Source organism: Hippopotamus amphibius, chromosome 12 (assembly GCF_030028045.1).
Source record: "Hippopotamus amphibius kiboko isolate mHipAmp2 chromosome 12, mHipAmp2.hap2, whole genome shotgun sequence".
Lineage (NCBI taxonomy): Eukaryota > Metazoa > Chordata > Mammalia > Artiodactyla > Hippopotamidae > Hippopotamus > Hippopotamus amphibius.
This window is the reverse complement of record NC_080197.1, coordinates 49,815,202-49,833,647: the sequence shown is the minus strand read 5'-3', so window position 1 is coordinate 49,833,647 and position 18,446 is coordinate 49,815,202. Positions and strand designations below refer to the sequence as shown.

Genomic DNA, 18,446 nt, shown 5'->3' with positions numbered 1-18,446 from the left:
GATGTGGCAGTGTGCACACGGTACCCTCTTCTTGACCAATGCTACAGCACCTACAGCTTCCTCAAAAATGTATTTTATAAAAACAGTATTTCCTGCTGGGGGCAAAACACGGTGCATAATTTACTGAGAAGCAATACAGTGACGAAGTTCAGAGCACAGACCTCAGGCCAGGCTCCCAGGTTCAAACCCCAGCTCCACCACTGCCACTGCAGGGGAGCAAAATGTCTCTGGCATGCTAAAAACCATCGAGGCCCCGAAGACTGATAATGTAATATAGCTTGTCATATCAGTTAAATCAGGATGTCACAGTCATCAGCGATTGCAGCCACAGCTGATGGGGAGCTGCTGAGCTCCGAGGGGACTCAGGAAGGAAAAGAATACCTGCCATCTAGCAGCCTAACCCCATGGTGACCCCTGAGGAAACTCAGGACACTGGCCCCAGATAGTTTCAGTGAGCGCAGACTCTTGCATCTCCCCATACATAGAAAAGAACTGAATTCCTTAACTTGAGGTGTCTGGTTTTCTTTACTTAACAATAATCTTTTGACATGCAGACTACTTGCCCTTTGTTGCAAAACTCCTATATATCCTGGCGCCCTCCCTGGCCTCCTTGGAGCAGGTGTCTCATGATTACTTGAGATGCCTCCTCCCAGGCTTGAAGTCCTAAGAATATTCAATGAATAAAACATAACTAAACTTTTAGGTTGTGAACAACTTTTTTACTCAAAAAGACTCAGGAAGAAACTAAATGTTCTCCTAACTGCCTGAAGAATTTAGACAGCAGGCCTATTACAGGACTAGAGCTATCACCAGAGAGCTCTGCAAAGAATGTGGGCTAAATGTGGTGCAGGAAACTCTTAGAGATCAGAGTCCACCCTGTGTCCCATTGTCTCTGCAGGCCCAGCAGACATTTGTTTACCAATTGTTTGCTTTCCCATCTCCATGTGAATTGTCTTCCTCCCCTTGAAGTCCCAAACCACTACTCCCAACATCCTCTTTTGTCTTTAGCTGAAGATGGTATTTAAGGTGAAGCCATTTTGGTGAGTTACTCAGTTTTTCTGGGTCTCTCCCATGTATACATGTTATTAAACTTTTGTTTGATTTTCTCCTGTTAATCTGTCTCACGTCAATTTAATTCTTAGAACAGGCAGAAGAACCTAGAAGGCAGAGGACAATGTCTTCCTTCCTGACACCACATATCACTAACGTCTCTGTGCCTCAGTTTCCTCATCTACAGAATGGGGATAACAATAGCACCCACCTCACGAGATTGCTGTGAGGGTTTAAATAAGTTAATTCATTTAAAGCACTTAGAACAGTGTCTGGAACAGGATAAGCATGATATAAGCACTTACAAGATATTTCAAACTGACAACATGCATCAAAATTGTAAATGCACATAGCCTCAGACCCAGAAATTCCATTTGAAAGAATCCTACAGACACTGACAAATGTGTGAAATGAGACGTGTACTGTCTACACTGTCTACACTTTCGTTTGTCTAAAGACTAAAAATGAGAGATGAGGTCAAGACGGCAGAGTGGGAGGACACAGTTTACATCTCTCCACAACTAGGGCACCTACCAGTTGCTGGTGGGGTACCTCGACACCCCAGGAGCTGGGAGGAACCCTCGAGCAACCAGGTAGGACATGGTGGGGAGTGAGGGGGAGGAGAAGGTGAGGCTATATGGGACTGGCACCCCTGAGGGGTGGCTGGGGGAGGGGAGGGGTTCCCACATCTGAAGGGACCCTCAGGGGTTTGGAAGACTGGGGGGAATGCACCATGTCTCCCCTGCCCAATCAGGCCCCAGAAAACCTGATGGGCTCCCGGGCCTGGTTCTCCACCCTCCGAGGCCCCCTCCAGACTTGTGGGTCCTAGGGGCATGGGGGAGAGGGAAGGAGGGAAGAGGAGGAGAAGTGGATGGGGGGGGCAGCAGCGAGGAACCCTCCAGGACCAGAGGATCAGGGGAAGTGTGGCTGGCATTTCCCCTGCCCACTCAGGCCTCTGAAGCCTTCTGGGCTCCTGAGCTGGGTCCTCTGCCCTCCAAAGTCCCCTCCAGCTGTGTGGGGCCTAGGGACTTGGGGGGTGGGGGGAAGAAGAGGCAAGGCAGATGGGGAGGGGCCCTCCAGGATTTGAGGATCAGGGGAGACTAGTGTCAGCTAGTTTCCCTGCCCACTCAGGCCCCAGGACACCTGCTGGGCTTCTGGGCCTGGTCTCCTACCTTCCAGGTCACCCTCCAGCCTCGTGGGTCCTGGGGGCATAGGAGGGGGGAAGAGGAGAGGCGAACAGGGAGGGACCTTCTGGGATTGGAGGATGAGGGGATGGGGAACGCGCTTAGCATCTCCCCCAGCCATTCAGGCCCTGGGAGCCTGCTCCCTGGTCATCTGGCTTTTTTTATTCCCCTCTTTTATGCTATTGTGGTTCTGTTTTACCTTCCAGTTGTTGTTTCATCTGTATTTTTTATTCTTTCTAACATATCTGTTAGTTTTCTAATCTTATTTTATTTTTTACTCTTTCTTAGTGTTCTGCTCCTTTTTTTCTTTTTCTTTTTCTTTTTTTTTTTTTTATTCCACCCCTTACAGTTTGCAGGATCTTGGTTCATGAGCCAGGGGTCAGGCCTGAGCTCTTGTGGTGGGAACTCCAAGTCTGAACCACTGGACTAACAGAGAACCTCAGACTCCAGGGACTACTCATCAGAGTGAGGTCCCAGAGGTCCTCATCTCAGCACAAAGACCTGGCTCTACCTAACAGCCTATAAACTCCAGTGCTAGAAGCCTCAGGCCAAACAACCAGTAAGACAGGAACACAATCCCACCCACCAGAAAAAAATGAGATGACAAAAAAATATATTACAGATGAAGGAGCAAAGTAAAAACCTAAAGACCAAATAAATGAAGAGGAAATAGGCAACCTAAAAAAGAATTCAGAGTAATGATAGTAAAGACGATCCAGAATCTCATAAATGGAATGGAGGCATGGATCAAGAAAATACAAGAGATGTTTAACAAAGACCTAGAAGAACTAAAGAACAAACAAACATAGATGAACAACACAATAACTGAAATGAAAAATACACTAGAAGGAACTAACAACAGAATAACTGAGGCAGAAGAATGAATAAGTGAGCTGGAAGACAGAATGGTGGAAATAACTGCTGAGGAGCAGAATAAAGAAAAAAATAATGAAAAGAATCGAAGACAATCTCAGAGACCTCTCCACTACTATTCAGCATAGTTTGGGAAGTCCTTGCCACAGCAATCAGAGAAGAAAAAGAAATAAAACCAATACAAATTGGAAAAGAAGTAAAACTGTCACTGTTTGCAGATGACATGATACTATACATAGAAAATCCTAAAGATGCCACCAGAAAAGTACTAGAACTAATCAATGAATTTGGTAAGGTTGCAGGATATAAAATTAATGCACAGAAATCTCTTGCATTTTACACACTAAAAACAAAAGATCAGAAAGAGAAATTAAGGAAACAATCTCATTCACCATTGCAACAAAAAGAATAAAATACCTAGGAATAAACCTACCTAAGGAGGCAAAAGACCTGTACTCAGAAAACTGTAAAACACTGATGAAACAAATCAAAAATGACATAAACAGAGAAATATATACCATGTTCTTGGATTGGAAGAATCAATATTGTGAAAATGACTATACTACAGATTCAATGCAATCCCTATCAAATTACCAATAGCATTCTTCACAGAATTAGAACAAAAAATTTCACAATTTGTATGGAAACACAAAAGACCCCGAATAGCCAAAGCAATCTTGAGAAAGAAAAATGGAGCTGTAGGAATCAGGCTCCCCAACTTCAAATTATACTACAAAGCTACAGTAATCAAGACAGTACAGTACTGGCACAAAAACAGAAATATAGATCAATGGAACAGGATAGAAAGCCCAGAGATAAACCCACACACTTATGGTCAACTAATCTATGACACAGGAGGCAAAGATATACAATGGAGAAAACACAGCCTCTTCAATAGTGGTGCTGGGAAAACTGGACAGCTGCATGTAAAAGAATGAAATTAGAATATTACCTAACCCATATACAAAAATAAACTTAAAATGAATTAAAGACTTAAATGTAAGGCCACGCACTATAAAACTCTTAGAGGAAAACACAGGAAAAACACCCTTTGACATAAACCATAGCAAGATCTTTTCTGACCCATCTCCTAGAGTAATGAAAATAAAAACAAAAATAAACAAATTGGACCCAATTAAACTTAAAAGCTTTTGCACAGAAAAGGAAACCATAAACAAGAAGAAAAGGCAGCCCTCAGAATGGGAGAAAATATTCGCAAATGAATCAACTAACAAAGGATGAATCTCCAAAATATACAAACAGCTCATGCAGCTCAATATCAAAAACACAAACAACTCAATTAAAAATGGGCAGAAGACCTAAACAGACATTTCACCAAAGAAGACACACAGATGGCCAACATACACATGAAAAGATGCTCAACATCACTAATTATTAGAAAAATGCAAATCAAGAGTACAATGAGGAATCACCTCACCAGTCAGAATGGGCATCATCAAAAAATCTACAAACAATAAATGCTGGAGAGGGTGTGGAGAAAAGGGAACGCTCCTACACTGTTGGTAGGAATGTAAATTGATACAGGCACTGTGGAGAACAGTATGGAGGTTCCTTAAAAAACTAAAAATAGAACTACCATATGACCCAGCAATTCTACTACTGAGCACATACCCTGAGAAAACCATAATTCAAAAGGACACATGTACCGCACTGTTCTTTGCAGCGCTATTTACAATAGCCAGGACATGGAAGCAACCTAAATGTCCAATAACAGATGCATGGATAAAGAAGATGTGGTACATATAATACAATGGAATATTTCTTAGCCATAAAACGGAACAAAATTGGGTCATTTGTAGAGATGTGGTTGGACCTAGAGTCTGTCATACAGAGCGAAGTAAGCCAGAAAAAGAAAAGCAAATATCGTATATTAATGCATATATGTGGAATCTAGAAAAATGGTACAGACAAACCTGTCTGCAAGGTAGGAATAGAGACGTAGTTGTACAGAACGGACATGTGGATACAGAGGGGGAAGGGGAGGGTGGGATGAACTGGGAGATTAGGATTGACATATACACTACCACGCGTAGAACAGACAGCTAGTGGGAACATGTTGTAAAGCACAGGAATCTCAGCTCAGTGCTCTGTGATGACCTAGGTGGGTGGGATGGGGGTCTGGTAGGCAGGTCCAAAAGGGCAGGGATATAGGTATACATATAGCTGACTCACTTTGTTGTACAGCAGAAACTAACACAACATTGTAAAGCAGTCATACTCCCCCCCACCCCAAAAAAAAGACTAAAAATGACCTAAATGTTTATCAATAGGGAGCTATTAAATTATCATTTTTTCACACCATAAAATACTGCAGAGCTGTAAAGAATGCAGAAGTTCCCTACAGGTTTGTATGGAACACTCCTCAAGACAAACTAACAGAAACAGGATGTGCAAAATGCAACACATAAAAAGGGGAAGAAAAGAAATGACATCCAACCATTAAGCTTTGTTGGTGTGTCTTTTCTTGTGTTTGCAAAGAGTATCTTGGGAAGAATGCCTTCAGACTGCTTCTAGGGAGGAAAATTCAGTGGGTGGATGAGATGGGAAACTTTCAATTCTTTCTTTTTAATACGTTTTGAATCTTGAACCATGTGAATTTTATGTTTTCAAAAAATAAGTAACAGTTTACAACATCCATCACGTCAGTCTTCACATAGTTGCCCTCAAACTGCAGGATCCTCCCACCATGCATGTACCTGTGGGGCTCGATGTCTGGTCACTCTCAGGCAGGGCATCCACCTCTGAGATGGGAATGTTGGGCATGGTGAGGGGCTTCAGGATGGTGCTAGGGAGCAGAAAACAAACAAAAGCTTCAGTCTCTGCAGAAGAATGCCCCCAGTCCCACCCCACCCTACTCATGTAAAGGGAGCACTTGGCCTGTGCAAGGCGGGGTACCATCACACAGCAGATGATGAAGGACATGGTGCGCTGTGCTGAGTGTCTCACGAGGCTAGCCCAGCTCCTGAGCTAAGCACTAGGCAGGGAAGGGGAGTTCTGGAGCGAGAAAGTGCTTGTTCCCAGTATCTGTAGCAACATCAAGGCCAGGACAGAGAACAACAAAGAACACCTGTGTGGTGCCTGTGCTGAGTTTCCAAACATGTACAAATTCTACAGCTTATTTACAAAATCCTAAAAATGGTCATTTATTTCTAGGGATAAGATTCTAGTTCAGATCCACTTCTGTTGGAGGAATAGGTAGAAATTGCTTCTGGCATCTCACAGGAATGGAAAATAATAGGTTGGCTGCTATAAGAGTCAGGGCAGGGCTTCCTAGGTGGCGCAGTGGTTAAGAATCCGCCTGCCAATGCAGAGGTCATGGGTTCGATCCCAGCTCCAGGAAGATCCCACATGCCGCGGAGTAACTAAGCCCGTGTGCCAAAAAAAAAGAATGTAAAAAAAAAAAAAAAAAGAGTCAGGGCAGCTTTGGAAGCAGCGCTGATGGCAGTGTTCTCAGGGTTGCTGGAGAAAGGGTCACAAGCAGGCAATTTGAGTTGAGACCTGGTATTGCCCTGATAACTGGAAAATAACTCGTCAAAGCCTAGAAGGATAGTGGAAGCAGCTCAGAGAAACACACCCAAAATCAACAGAGGATTTGGCCAGAAAGGAGAGTCATATTTAACCAATTAGGACTATCCCTTGTTGAGAAGAATGTAGGCACCCTGGTGAAACCAAGCAGGACCCTGTGGGGGCTCCCCAGGAACCCCTGAATCCCCCTCCTCTTGTCTGTGAAAAAGTTTCAGCCTCCTAGGCCTTCGCTGAGTTCCAAAGAACAAATTCAATCAGAGAAGTGAGAAAATGCAGAAACTAAGGAAAACAGTCAAGCAAGACAAAATACTGATAATAATAGTTTAACCATAAAACAAAGTTAAGGGCCTTTAGTTCCTCCTCAAGGGCTGTAGATAACACCCTGAGCCATATCCACGAGTTGTTTTGCAGATACTGAAAGCATCTTCTTACAGCAGGTGTAAGAAGTTAACTGTATTCCAACTGTAAGCAGGTAAACCCCAAACCAGTTAGAACCAGATGATGCTGACTCCTGAAGTACCACCCAATTACTTCACCACCAGTTAATCAGAAGAGCCTCTACCTTGCTGCGACCCTCTCCCTCACCTGGCCTTTAAAAACTCTTCCCTGAAAGCCATCCGACAGTTCAGATCTTTTGAGCATTAACTGCCTGTACTCCTTGCTTGGACTTGCAATAAATGCAGCACTTTCCTTCACTACAACTTGGTGTCAGTACACTGGCTTTACTACACATAGGCAAGAAGATCCAAGTTTGGTTTGGTAACACTGGGACTCAGCAGAGATGAGACTTATGGTCCAGGGATGATAAAATTTTTTCTTTTTTTTTTTTTTTGGCCACACTGTGCGGCTTATGGGATCTTAGTTTTGCAACCAGGAATTGAACCTGGGCCCTCTGAAGTGAGAAGGTGGAGTCCTAATCTGTGGACCACCAGGGACTTCCCAAATGATGTTAATTTTAAGGGAAGACAATTGAAAATTGAAAATCTAAAAGAACTGCCTATTGTATTGTAACTTGTGGGCTTCTGAGCCCCAGAATGGAACTGATCAGAGCTTCCCGGGAATGGTGAACATTTGGCACCTACAGCAGCCACCGCCCACTCCCTTGTCGGAAGCAGAAGCTGGTCTCAGCATGCTTCTTAACACAGTGCTCCAGGCATTCACTTTATTACAGCAGGCACTGGGGTAACATTATTTATCATTTCTGAAAACTCCCTCAAAGTACTTCAGGTTTCAAGAACCAACCAAGACCAGCTTGATGCCATAGGGAAGCGAAAAGAAATAAGCATAGTGTGAAAGACCCTTTAGTAGGCCAGCCAAAGGCCATGTGGTCAAATGGAATTTTAAAAATCATCACTTAAGGCATGGAATGTAACACCCCAGGGGCTGGGGTGGGGTTGTGAAAAGGGTTCAGCCCACTCGAAACCAAATACAGTGAAAGTGCCTAAAACAAAGCAGAGTATGAAACTGGCAAAGTTAGATGAAACCAAAGAACCTTGACTGGACACCCTAGTACTAATGGGAGAGGCAAAGACTTTCCTCCTCAAATTACCTTGGAAAGAAACCAAATCAGCTACAGGCTTTGGCCACATCGTAGGTTTCTCTCAACTTTAGCAAAGAATAGATTTGGCTGTGGAGTTTAACAAAATGTCCAATGGGGCCAAACAGAGAGGGATTTCTTCTCATTTAAAACAGAAAAAAACATCACTGTGGTTCTGGCTGAGAGGTCGGTGCACTGCACCCACGCTCTGGCGCCGCAGCAGTTAGCATCAGCAGACTTTAAGATGGAACAAGGGATAGTCACTTGATCCTAAAAACTGAAGTCCCAAAAAGACAGTACAGGGTGTGCCTTACTAGACGCATTGGGCTACTCGTTTGGCTACAGGGAGGAACAGGATTAGTCTTCACAGACCTTCCAGTGGGAACCCAGGAGAGGGAACATCTCAGACCCTCACCTCACCACCCAACGCCAGGTGTGGCCTGAAGGAAGCAGACCATACTTGGCTGGCTTGGACCGGGCCTGACATTCTTTTTCCCCTTCCAGGTTCCCCTAAGACATAGAGAGCTTTGGACAGAAGTTTCAAGCCCTAAATATCTCTGGGGTGGGATTGTTCCATGAGGAGTGGTCCCAGTGGGGAGGATGCTGGGGCATCGGGTGTCCCATCAGAAGTCTGTGGACTGGGCCTGGCTGGCCACTCCAATGCCCCTCAGAGACTCGGGGTCTCCAAGAGGGAGGGCACGCTGCTCACCCAGGCCTTGGCGCATTCCCCTCCTCACTCTGGCTTTCACTCTGTGATTGTGGTGATGGGCATGGAGGCCCAATAATAGCAACATGCACCCCTTTCTCCTCACCCCAAGTCCGGAGCAGGGGGCAGTGGGCATGCGAGCTGGGATCAAAGCTCGCTGGAAGAAGGTGGCATTTCCCTGCTTGAGAACACGTGGAACCCCCAGACACCCCTGGTCAAACCCAGTCGCATCTCTCCTCGCTCACCCCTGAGCCCCCAAGTTGCAGCCGGAGTGCCAAGAGGAAGAGGACGGAGGGGGGCGAATGCGTTCATTGTCGTCTTGCATCTGTAGACGAATGGGCCGGCGCAGCCCCCAGGCAATGTTCAGCAGCCCCTCCACGATGAACTCATCTTCTTCCTACCACAGAGCAATTGGCAGGGTGAGCTCAGAAAAGGCCCAAAGAAGCCAGCACCATGCTGTTGGGGATAAACGACAGCACCCCTGATGTGTCCAGCTGGGGTTACAGTCACACCCCAGCTCCAAGGCACTGTCCACTTGTAAACTACCCCGGAGGCCCTGAAGCTGCCTCAGAGGTCAGCACAAAGTTGCCTCAAAATTCATAGACATGTGCAAATTATAACAATATTTTTTTGTTGTTTTTATTCTAATGACTTTAAAGAAAGATAACTACATTTCTTACAGTATGTGAGACCAGCCTTGCTAACAGAAGCAAAAGCTAACACCTTGACTTAGCTAACTTCCCCTCCCCTACTGTGGAAGGTGTCCTTTCTTTAGCTATAACATATGTTTAGCAACTTGACCCACTAGCTGAAGGAGATTTGAAGTAACATTTCCTCAGGTTTGTTCAACAGAATACTTCTCCTCTAGCAGATCAATTGTTACCTTAAAAAGAGTATCAAATGATGGTGAGTTGGGAAATGATGTGTTAACCAGATTTCTTAACAGCAGAACTTTCCAGAGCCAATAATTAGTTAATGTGCTACGTAACAACTCTCCAAGAGGTGAATAAATCCTGCAAGAATTCCAAATTTATACTCAAGGGTTGTTGACTGATAAGAATTTAAATGTGAAACCCTTCTAAAAACATTTGCATGTTTTATCCCGAAGAAATGGATCTCACTAATCACCATAAAACCTTTTAATCATCTATAGGACACACCTCAGAAAAGCTGTTTAAGGACCAAAATCTTGCTAATAGTCCAGCCATTAATCAGCAGAGGATTTGAGGACAATGCCTAAAGGGTCAGGCCTTCTTTCTAGAGTCTCAGAAAAACCTCTCTGAACCTATGTTTTATAAGCAGAGGCAAGACCTCAGATCTGGGCTATGGCCACATCTTCAGGACAAGCCCCATGAATGAAGATGACACATGTTTGGTGAACAACTAACCTGGGCCCCCGGGTCATCCTTAGAGAAGGAGGGGGTAATAAAAGAAGGCAGGAGAGGGCTTCCTAGGTGGTGCAGTGGTTGAGAATCTGTCTACCAATGCAGGGGACACAGGTTCGATCCCTGCTCCAGGAAGATCCCACATGCCGCAGAGCAATTAAGCCCGTGCGCCACAACTATTGAGCGTGCGCTTTAGAGCCCGTGAGCCACAACTATTGAGCCCATGTGCTGCAACTACTGAAGCCCATGTGTCTAGAGCCCAAGCTCTGCAACAAGAGAAGACATGGCAATGAGGAGCCCATGCACCACAATGAAGAGTAGCCACCACTCACCACAACTAAACAAAGCCCGTGCACAGCAAAAAAGACCCAACACAGCCAATAAAATAAATAAATAAATAAATAAATAAATAAATAAATAAATTTCATTAAAAAAAAAAAGAAGGCAGGAGAGGTGTGGAGCAACTTTAGGGCATTTGGGGATCTTAGGGAGAAAAGCTTTCTTTAAGCACAGGTTACATATATGGTCTTCTAGCTGGTCAAGGTGACATCATTATTTTACATCATATGATTGTAGGGCAGAATTTTTTTTTTTTTGCAGTTTTTTTCCTGTAATTGATATCTAGTCTCATGGCGTTGTGGTCTGAGAAGATGCTTGATATGATTTCAATTTTCTAGAATTGGCTGAGGTTTGATTTGTGACCCAAGATGTGATCTATCCTGGAAAATGTTCTGTGTGCACTTGAGAAGAAAGTGTAGTCTGTCATTTTTGGATGGAATATCCTATAAATATCAATTAAGTCGAGATGGTCTAATGTGTCATTTAAAGCTTGTGTGTCTTTATTTATTTTCTGTTTGGATGATCTGTCCACTGATGTAAGTGGGGTGTTCAAGTCTCCCACTATTATTGTGTTACTGTTGATGTCCCCTTTTATAGCTGTTAGCATTTGCCTTATGTATTGAGGTGCTCCTATATTGGGGGCATAGATGTTTACCATTGTGATATGTTCTTCTTGAATGGATCCCTTGATCATTATGTAGTGTCCTTCCTTGTCTTTTTTAATAGTCTTTACTTTCAAGTCTAATTTGTCTGATATGAGTATTGCTACTCCAGCTTTCTTTTGACGTCCATTTGCATGGAATATCTTTTTTCATTGTAGGGCAGAATTTAACCCAAAGTAGGACTTTGCCTAAGTGGTGTGGTTTGAGGAACATACAAAATGCCACTATGTACTATCCCCAAACAGCCTGCCCTAGTAGCTGAAATTCTGCCATCTGGATATCTGTTTCTATGGATTAAATCACCACAGCTTGATAACCTGACAATGTGTTTAGAAGGGTATTACACATAACTTCTTATCAGTCAAAAACACTTGAGTATTTATTACTCTACCACACTCCTAGATAATCTGCAATCTATCTGAAACAGGCTTTAGAGAAATGGATACAGGATGAGTGAGCTTAGATTCAGGATGGGGGCTGGGGAAAGACAGATGGATAACAAAGGGCATTCCAAGAAGGCCCTCTAGGAAGGCTGCTGCAGTCGTGGGGAAGGGCCGAGAGTTACCACCCAGAGCTTATGGAACTGGTACAGGTTGCTGCAGCAACACAGAGGAGTGGGTGAGGTTCCTGAATTGCCCAGGAGGAGGAAGGCTGCTTGAGAGCCACCTGAAAGAGTCATTTCGTGAAAGCATCCCTTTGAAGGGCCCTCCCTCTGAGGCTGGTGCTAGCCCAGCCAAACAGTCACAGGAATGTCTCTGGAACAGAAAAGCTCATCCTTTTTAGAACAAATTTGGGCCTGAGGTCTCCTCCCGAAGAACTCTAGGGACTCCCAATAACATCACTAACATTGAGAGGCTACTCACTGTGGCGGGAGAGGCTGGGACCCTCAGACCAGGAGACAGGGAGACAAAAACTGGGCTGGCCGCCAGGGAAGTAGCCTCACAGATCTTCCCTAGGACATCTTACCTCACGATGTCGGAGCTGCAAATTCTGGCCTTCATAGTATAAGTTGTAGGTCTTCAGGTGCAGGAGAAGTTCATTCCTTAAGGGAAAAATACAAGAGGTGTCACAAGCTCAGCTGAAGCCACTTATAATGCAGTTGTTCCCTCTTTTTCTTACCTCTAACCTGGCCTTCAGTCACTCCAGTCTGGGTGTTTGTCTACATGTGTACATACACACATACACACACCCACAGAGTTCTTCCCCCACCTCCCATCACAAACTTCCCCCAGGATCAAGGTCAAGACTAAATACTACCTAGAACATACTGGATATAAGGAGCAACTCCAGAAAACCAAGGCAGGTATGGTCTGCTGACAAAGTTTGGCAGCTCTCACAACACTCCCCAAGTCCAAGCTAAATGTGCAGGCCTTAATAAATCACAGATTCATAGAGGAAACACACTTCAAAGCCCACAGACAGGGTTTCTCCAGCCTGTCCACAGCCTTTCCTCCCTCACACATCACTACAGACCTCCGTGAGACTCAGCAACTCCTAGGATTTCAGAAAGTTAAAAGGGACATGTCTGGGCCCCACTGACTTGTGCTTCATTCACATGACCTTATCATGTGTTTAAAAACTTACCAACTCCCATCAAGAGTGGAACAGATGAATAAAGGCAGCTATGGTCACACAATGGAATAGCATGAAGATATGAATGAACTACACATAACATGGGTGAATCTCACAGAGACGATGTTCAGTGAAAGAAGCCAGACACAAAAGAGCACATATTGTGTGACTCCATTTACACGAGGTTCAAGGTGGTGTTAGAATTCAGGATAGTGGTCCACCTTTGGGAGTGGTGACTAGAAGTGGGCATGAGTGGGCTTCTGGACCCTAGCCATGTACCATTCTAGGTGCTTTTATCTTTTTAATCTATTCTAGGTGCTTTTAGTTTATAAAAATATTTTTTTAAAACCTTACAAGACCTCCAAATACTGGTTTCCAAGTGGCCCCCCTGGGAGCACAGCTCTACTAAAAATATGAAAGAGCATGTCACACCCTTTGTGATCAGAGCAACAGTTGTCTAACCAGAAAATGCTGTGATCAAGTTTTATCTGAAAGTGAATGAGGGGAGGCCTAGGGGTAGGGAGGGGCTTGAGGAGGCTGAGGTGTGTGCTTTTGCCTGTTCTCAGGCAACAGGCAAGGGAGTTCAGTCCCTCTTAGTCCAGCCATTCAATGGGGAGATTTGGGGCCACACAGGAAGTCAAAACTGGCTGGAAACTCCAAGAACTTCCAGACAAGTTAAACCTAGATAAGTTGGAGTAATTCTATGCAAGCCAAAATGAATTAGTGAAAAATGTGATTCCAAATAACCTAAAACAAAAAACTGTTGATAATTTTGAACACAAAGATATGAAACTAGGATTTAAAAGTACTGGTCAGTAGAAGCCCCGGGGGAAATCCACCAGTGAAGAGATGAGAATGGCCAATAGCTCACACAACTGTGTGTCTGTGTATGGCCAAGTGTGTCTAAAGGAATCAAAACAATTCGGTCTCAAATAAATTAAACATTTAGTTAAGATAGAGAACATAAGTATGTACAAATCCCTGTACTGAATGTAAAAATATATCTACGAATTTATAATTTTAAAAAGTCCATTTTGGCTTAGGCCCTGTCATAGTAGCCAAAATCTGAGTTCGAAAGATTTTAGTGTATATAAAGCAATGAAACTGTCTCCTTCTACTAGCCAGAACCCCAGCAGCACAGGGACACAACCCAGCCAGGACTTCCCCAGGGTACACCACAGACAGGACAGCGGGCAGCCACCACCAACTCCTCCTCCTGGAAGCCCTCCAGGACATCATCTCTTTTGAGCCCCTAAGGGTGTCATGTCTTGACGACCCCTTTGACTTCACTCTCTGTGGCCAGGCTCTGGGGGCATGCTTTTATCTATAGCAGCAACCTTGCTGATGCTCTAACTAGTCCACACTCAGTTGCTTCCTCCTTCCCACACACATGAGCTCCTCTCATGCACAGAGGAGGCTCCTCTGCCAGTGGCTTCCTTCCACATGGCCTGGCCACTGCGAACACAATACCATAGCAAAAAATCTTACTTGGAAATGTATTTATCTTGTCCACATGGTACTAGGGAAGTTTGGTGACTGTAGTCCATTCTTCCTTTCTCTTTTCATCAGAAGGAGAGGCCTATATTTGTAAGGAGAAGACAGAGGTTAAAGTTAGGTTGTGTCCTTAGGAACTCAGCAGAACATGGGCCGGAGGGCGGGGAGCACATGGCTCTCTGTCCCTGCCCCAGAGCCACAGCTTGGACAGCCCAACACTGACCCAGGGCCAGGGAGATGCCACACTGCCAGCTGCTGCCTCTGCTCACCACAGCCTCTGAGAAAAAAACACCTGAACAAAAGATGACCATCCCCGAACAGCCCCAGAACAAATGCGCCAGCCACAGAGGATGCTGAACCCAAGTTTGTTCGAAAGACAAACCAATGAGTCTTCCCTGAAGAGACCTTCACTACACAGAACAGAGATTCGTCTGATGGGGAAGGCTTAGATTTTACTGAGGTATACTAAAGATTGGTAAACCACCTAAAAATGTCCAAATAGAAATGGGTGCAGTAAATCGCAGCATGTATACCACCATTAAAATATGGCAATATGAAAGGCAATTTACCTGGGAAAATAACAGTACATTATGAAAGCAAAGGTTACAAAACTGAGTCTAATTTTGTTTAATATACATGTAAGTGTAAAATATGCATATATACATTCATCTGAATGGATATATATATGATATTCAGATGTGTGTGTGTGTGGGTACGTGTGTGTTTGTGTGCATGCGTGTGTCAGGGTTTCTCAGACTCAGCACTACTGGCATGTGGGGCCAGGTCATTCTTTGTTGTGGGGGCAGGGCTGTCCTGTGCACTGGAGGATGCCAGCAGCATTCCTCGCCCTTACCCACTCAACGCCAGCAGCAGGGCTCCCAGTCAAGACAATCGAAGACGTCACCAAGTGTCCCCTGGGAGCTAAACTGCTCCCAACTGAGAGCTCTTGGCACATGTATATGTAAGTGAATGAAAGGCCAGCCCTCTCAGGTAATGGCATTACCAGAAATTTTTTTCAAAAATTCTACTCCGAAATTTTTCAAAAATAAAGTTGAAGAAAGAAGACAAGGAATAGCAATATACCTATGGCTATTCTACCCTTAACATTTACTATTCTTACTTTATCACACATCTGTTCACATCCCTTTATCCATTCAATAATTGATCTTATCTTTCACACATTTCAAAGTAAATTACACACAAAGCAAGTCTTACTTAAGAAGTTAAAACCATACCCAGTATCTTTTCCAGCTACAATAGTATGAAATTAAAAATCAATAGCAGGAGAAAAACTGAAAAATTCACAAATATGTGAAAATTAAACAACACACTCCTGAACAACCAATGAAACAAAGAAGAAACAAAAAAGGAAATTTTTTAAAAATCTTGAAACAAACAGAAATGGAAACACAACATACCAAAAGTTATGAGATACAGCAAAAGCACTTCTAAGAGGGAATTTTATAGCAATAAATACTTACATTAAGAAAAAAGGAAGATCTCAAACGAACAACCTAATGTTACACCTCAAGGAACTAAGCCCAAAATTAGCAGAAGGAAGGAAATAGCAACAGTCAGAGCAATAATAAATGAAATGGAGACCAGAAAAACAATAGACAAGATCAATGAAACAAAGAGCTGTTTCTTTGGAAAAGATAAATAAGCAGAAATATATAAATTGAATTGGTAATTACATTTATTGATTTGCATATATTGAACCAAGGAAAAAAATCCCACTTGATCATAATGCATGATCCTTTTATTGCACTGCTGAAATTCAGTTTGCCAGTATCTTGTTGAGAATTTTTATATTTACATTCATCTAGTATTTCAGCCTGTAGTTTTCTTTTATTGTAATGTCCTCATCTGGCTTTGGTATCTGGCCTTGTAAAATGAGTTTGGGAGTGTTCCATCCTCTTCAGTTTTTTTGTAAGAGTTTGAGCAGGATCAGTATTTATTAACTCTTCTTAAATGTTTGGTAGAATTCACCAGTGAAACCATCTGGTCTTGGGCTTTTTCTGTTGGGAGGTTTTTGATTGCAGATGCTCAATATCACTAATCATCGGGGAAATGCAGAGCATGCAAACTGTTATATATAGGATGGATAAACAACAAAGTCCTACTGTATAGCACAGGGAACTATATTCAACATTCTGTGATAAACCATAATGGAAAAAATATGAAAAAGAACACATATGTGTATAACTGGGTCACTCTGCTGTACATCAGAAATTAAACACGACATTGTAAATCAACTATACTTCAATAAAATTTTTTTAAAAAAACCACAATGAGTTATCATCTCACACCTGTTAGAATGGCTATCATCAAAAAGACATGAGATAGGGACTTCCTTGGTGGCGCAGTGGTTAAGAATCTGCCTGCCAATGCAGGGGACACGGGTTCAAACCCTGGTCCGGGAAGATCCCACATGCCGTGGAGCAACTAAGCCCATGTGCCACAACTGTTGAGCCCACGTGCCACAACTACTGAAGCCTGTGTGCCTAGAGCCCGTGCTCCGCAGCAAGAGAAGCCACGAGCTCTGCAAGGAAGAGTAGCCCCTACTCGCCACAACTAGAGAAAGCCTGTGCACAGCAACGAAGACCCAATGCAGCCAAAAAATAAATAAATTTATATTAAAAAAAAAGACATGAGACAACAAGTGATGGTGAGGATGCAGAGAAATTGAAAGCCTTGTGCACTACTGGTGCGAATGTAAAATGGTGCGGCTGCTGTGGAAACAGTATGGCAGTTTCTCCAAAACTTAAAAATAGAATTTCCATATGATCCAGGGATTCTACTTCTGGGTACATATCCAAAAGGACTGAAAGCAGGAACTTGATGAGATATTTGTACACACATGTTCTTCACAGCATTAATCACAATAGCCAAAAAGTAAAAGCCCCTCCAGTACCCTCAGTGGCTGAACGGATTAACAATGTGTGGGGTGTACAAACATACAATGTACTATCATGCAGCCTACAAAGGAAGAAAACCCTGTCACACATACAACGTAGATGAACCAGGAGGACCTTATGCCAAGTGAAGTAATCCAGTCACAAAAGAACAAATACTGTATGATTTTACTTACACGAGAGACCTTAGTCAAATCCACAGAGACGAGAGTAGAGTGGTGGTTGCAGGGGCTGGGGAAGGGGGAAGGGCAAGTTACTATTTAATGGTATACAGCTTCGGTTTTGCAAGAGGAAAAGAGCTATGTGGAGGGATGATGTGCGACAGTGTAAGTGCACTTGATGCCACTGCATTGCACACTTAAAATGGTTATATGTGCCTTGCCACAAATTTTTTAAATGGAAAAAGCAGGCAGAAGATCAGTGTTATAGTAACACAATGTGAAAAGGACTCAACCCACTGTTGCTGTCTCTGAAGCTGGAGGAAGTGGGGTATGAGCCAAGGAGTGCCGGGGGCCTCTAGAAGCTGGAAAGGACAAGGAAATGGATTCTCCCCTAGATCCTCTAGAAAAGAACACAGGCCCTGCTGATACCTATGTCAGACCTCTGACTGACAGAACCAGAAGATAATAAATTTGTATTGTTTCAAGCCACTCAGATTTGGTAATTTGTCACAAGAACAACAGGAAACTAATACAGAGGGCCCCTAAGGAAGAGGTATAAATGGGAGGAGAGGAGTGGAGGGCTGAGCTCCATTCAGAAAATTTATACCCCACCTGTGTACCCAAAAGTGGTACCCTAAGAACACAACTGTTCTCTCTAAATTTTAATTTTTCAATTCTTCAAAAAGGAAAAGAAAATAAAATTCAGAGTACATATGTACCGCAAAAAAAGGAAAAGGAAAGAAAGACTACTGAGAAAGTTTTTCTTTTTTTCTTAAGTGACAATGAATTTGAACTAGTGAGTACCCATTTTTTAAAGCCCCTCTTCCATGCATATGTAAACGTATACATCCATCCACTGCGTGCCTAAGATGAGCCAAAGCTTTGCATTTACTGATGGCAATTCCATAGTAAGTACACTGGCACAGCCCTGCCTTCAAGGGTACAGAGTCCAGCAGAAGGCGGATGTGAGGGGAAAGACAATTCTATCAAGGCGGGGCAGGTGCCACAGCAGTGCACAGGAA

At 43.5% G+C, this 18,446-nt stretch overlaps 1 protein-coding gene across 1 annotated transcript in view; it reads right to left on the bottom strand.

The window, feature by feature from the left end:
* The window catches only part of RASSF2 (Ras association domain family member 2), a 46,786-nt gene that overhangs the window by 10,801 nt on the left and 17,539 nt on the right, over positions 1-18,446 (bottom strand). The window contains exons 2-5 of the mRNA XM_057703965.1: positions 14,343-14,433; positions 12,249-12,324; positions 9,142-9,293; positions 5,825-5,913 (exon numbers count right to left, since the gene is read on the bottom strand). Of these exons, the coding sequence (XP_057559948.1) occupies positions 5,825-5,913; positions 9,142-9,293; positions 12,249-12,324; positions 14,343-14,401 (376 nt within the window). The 5' untranslated portion in view covers positions 14,402-14,433. The remainder of the gene's footprint in view (positions 1-5,824; positions 5,914-9,141; positions 9,294-12,248; positions 12,325-14,342; positions 14,434-18,446) is intronic.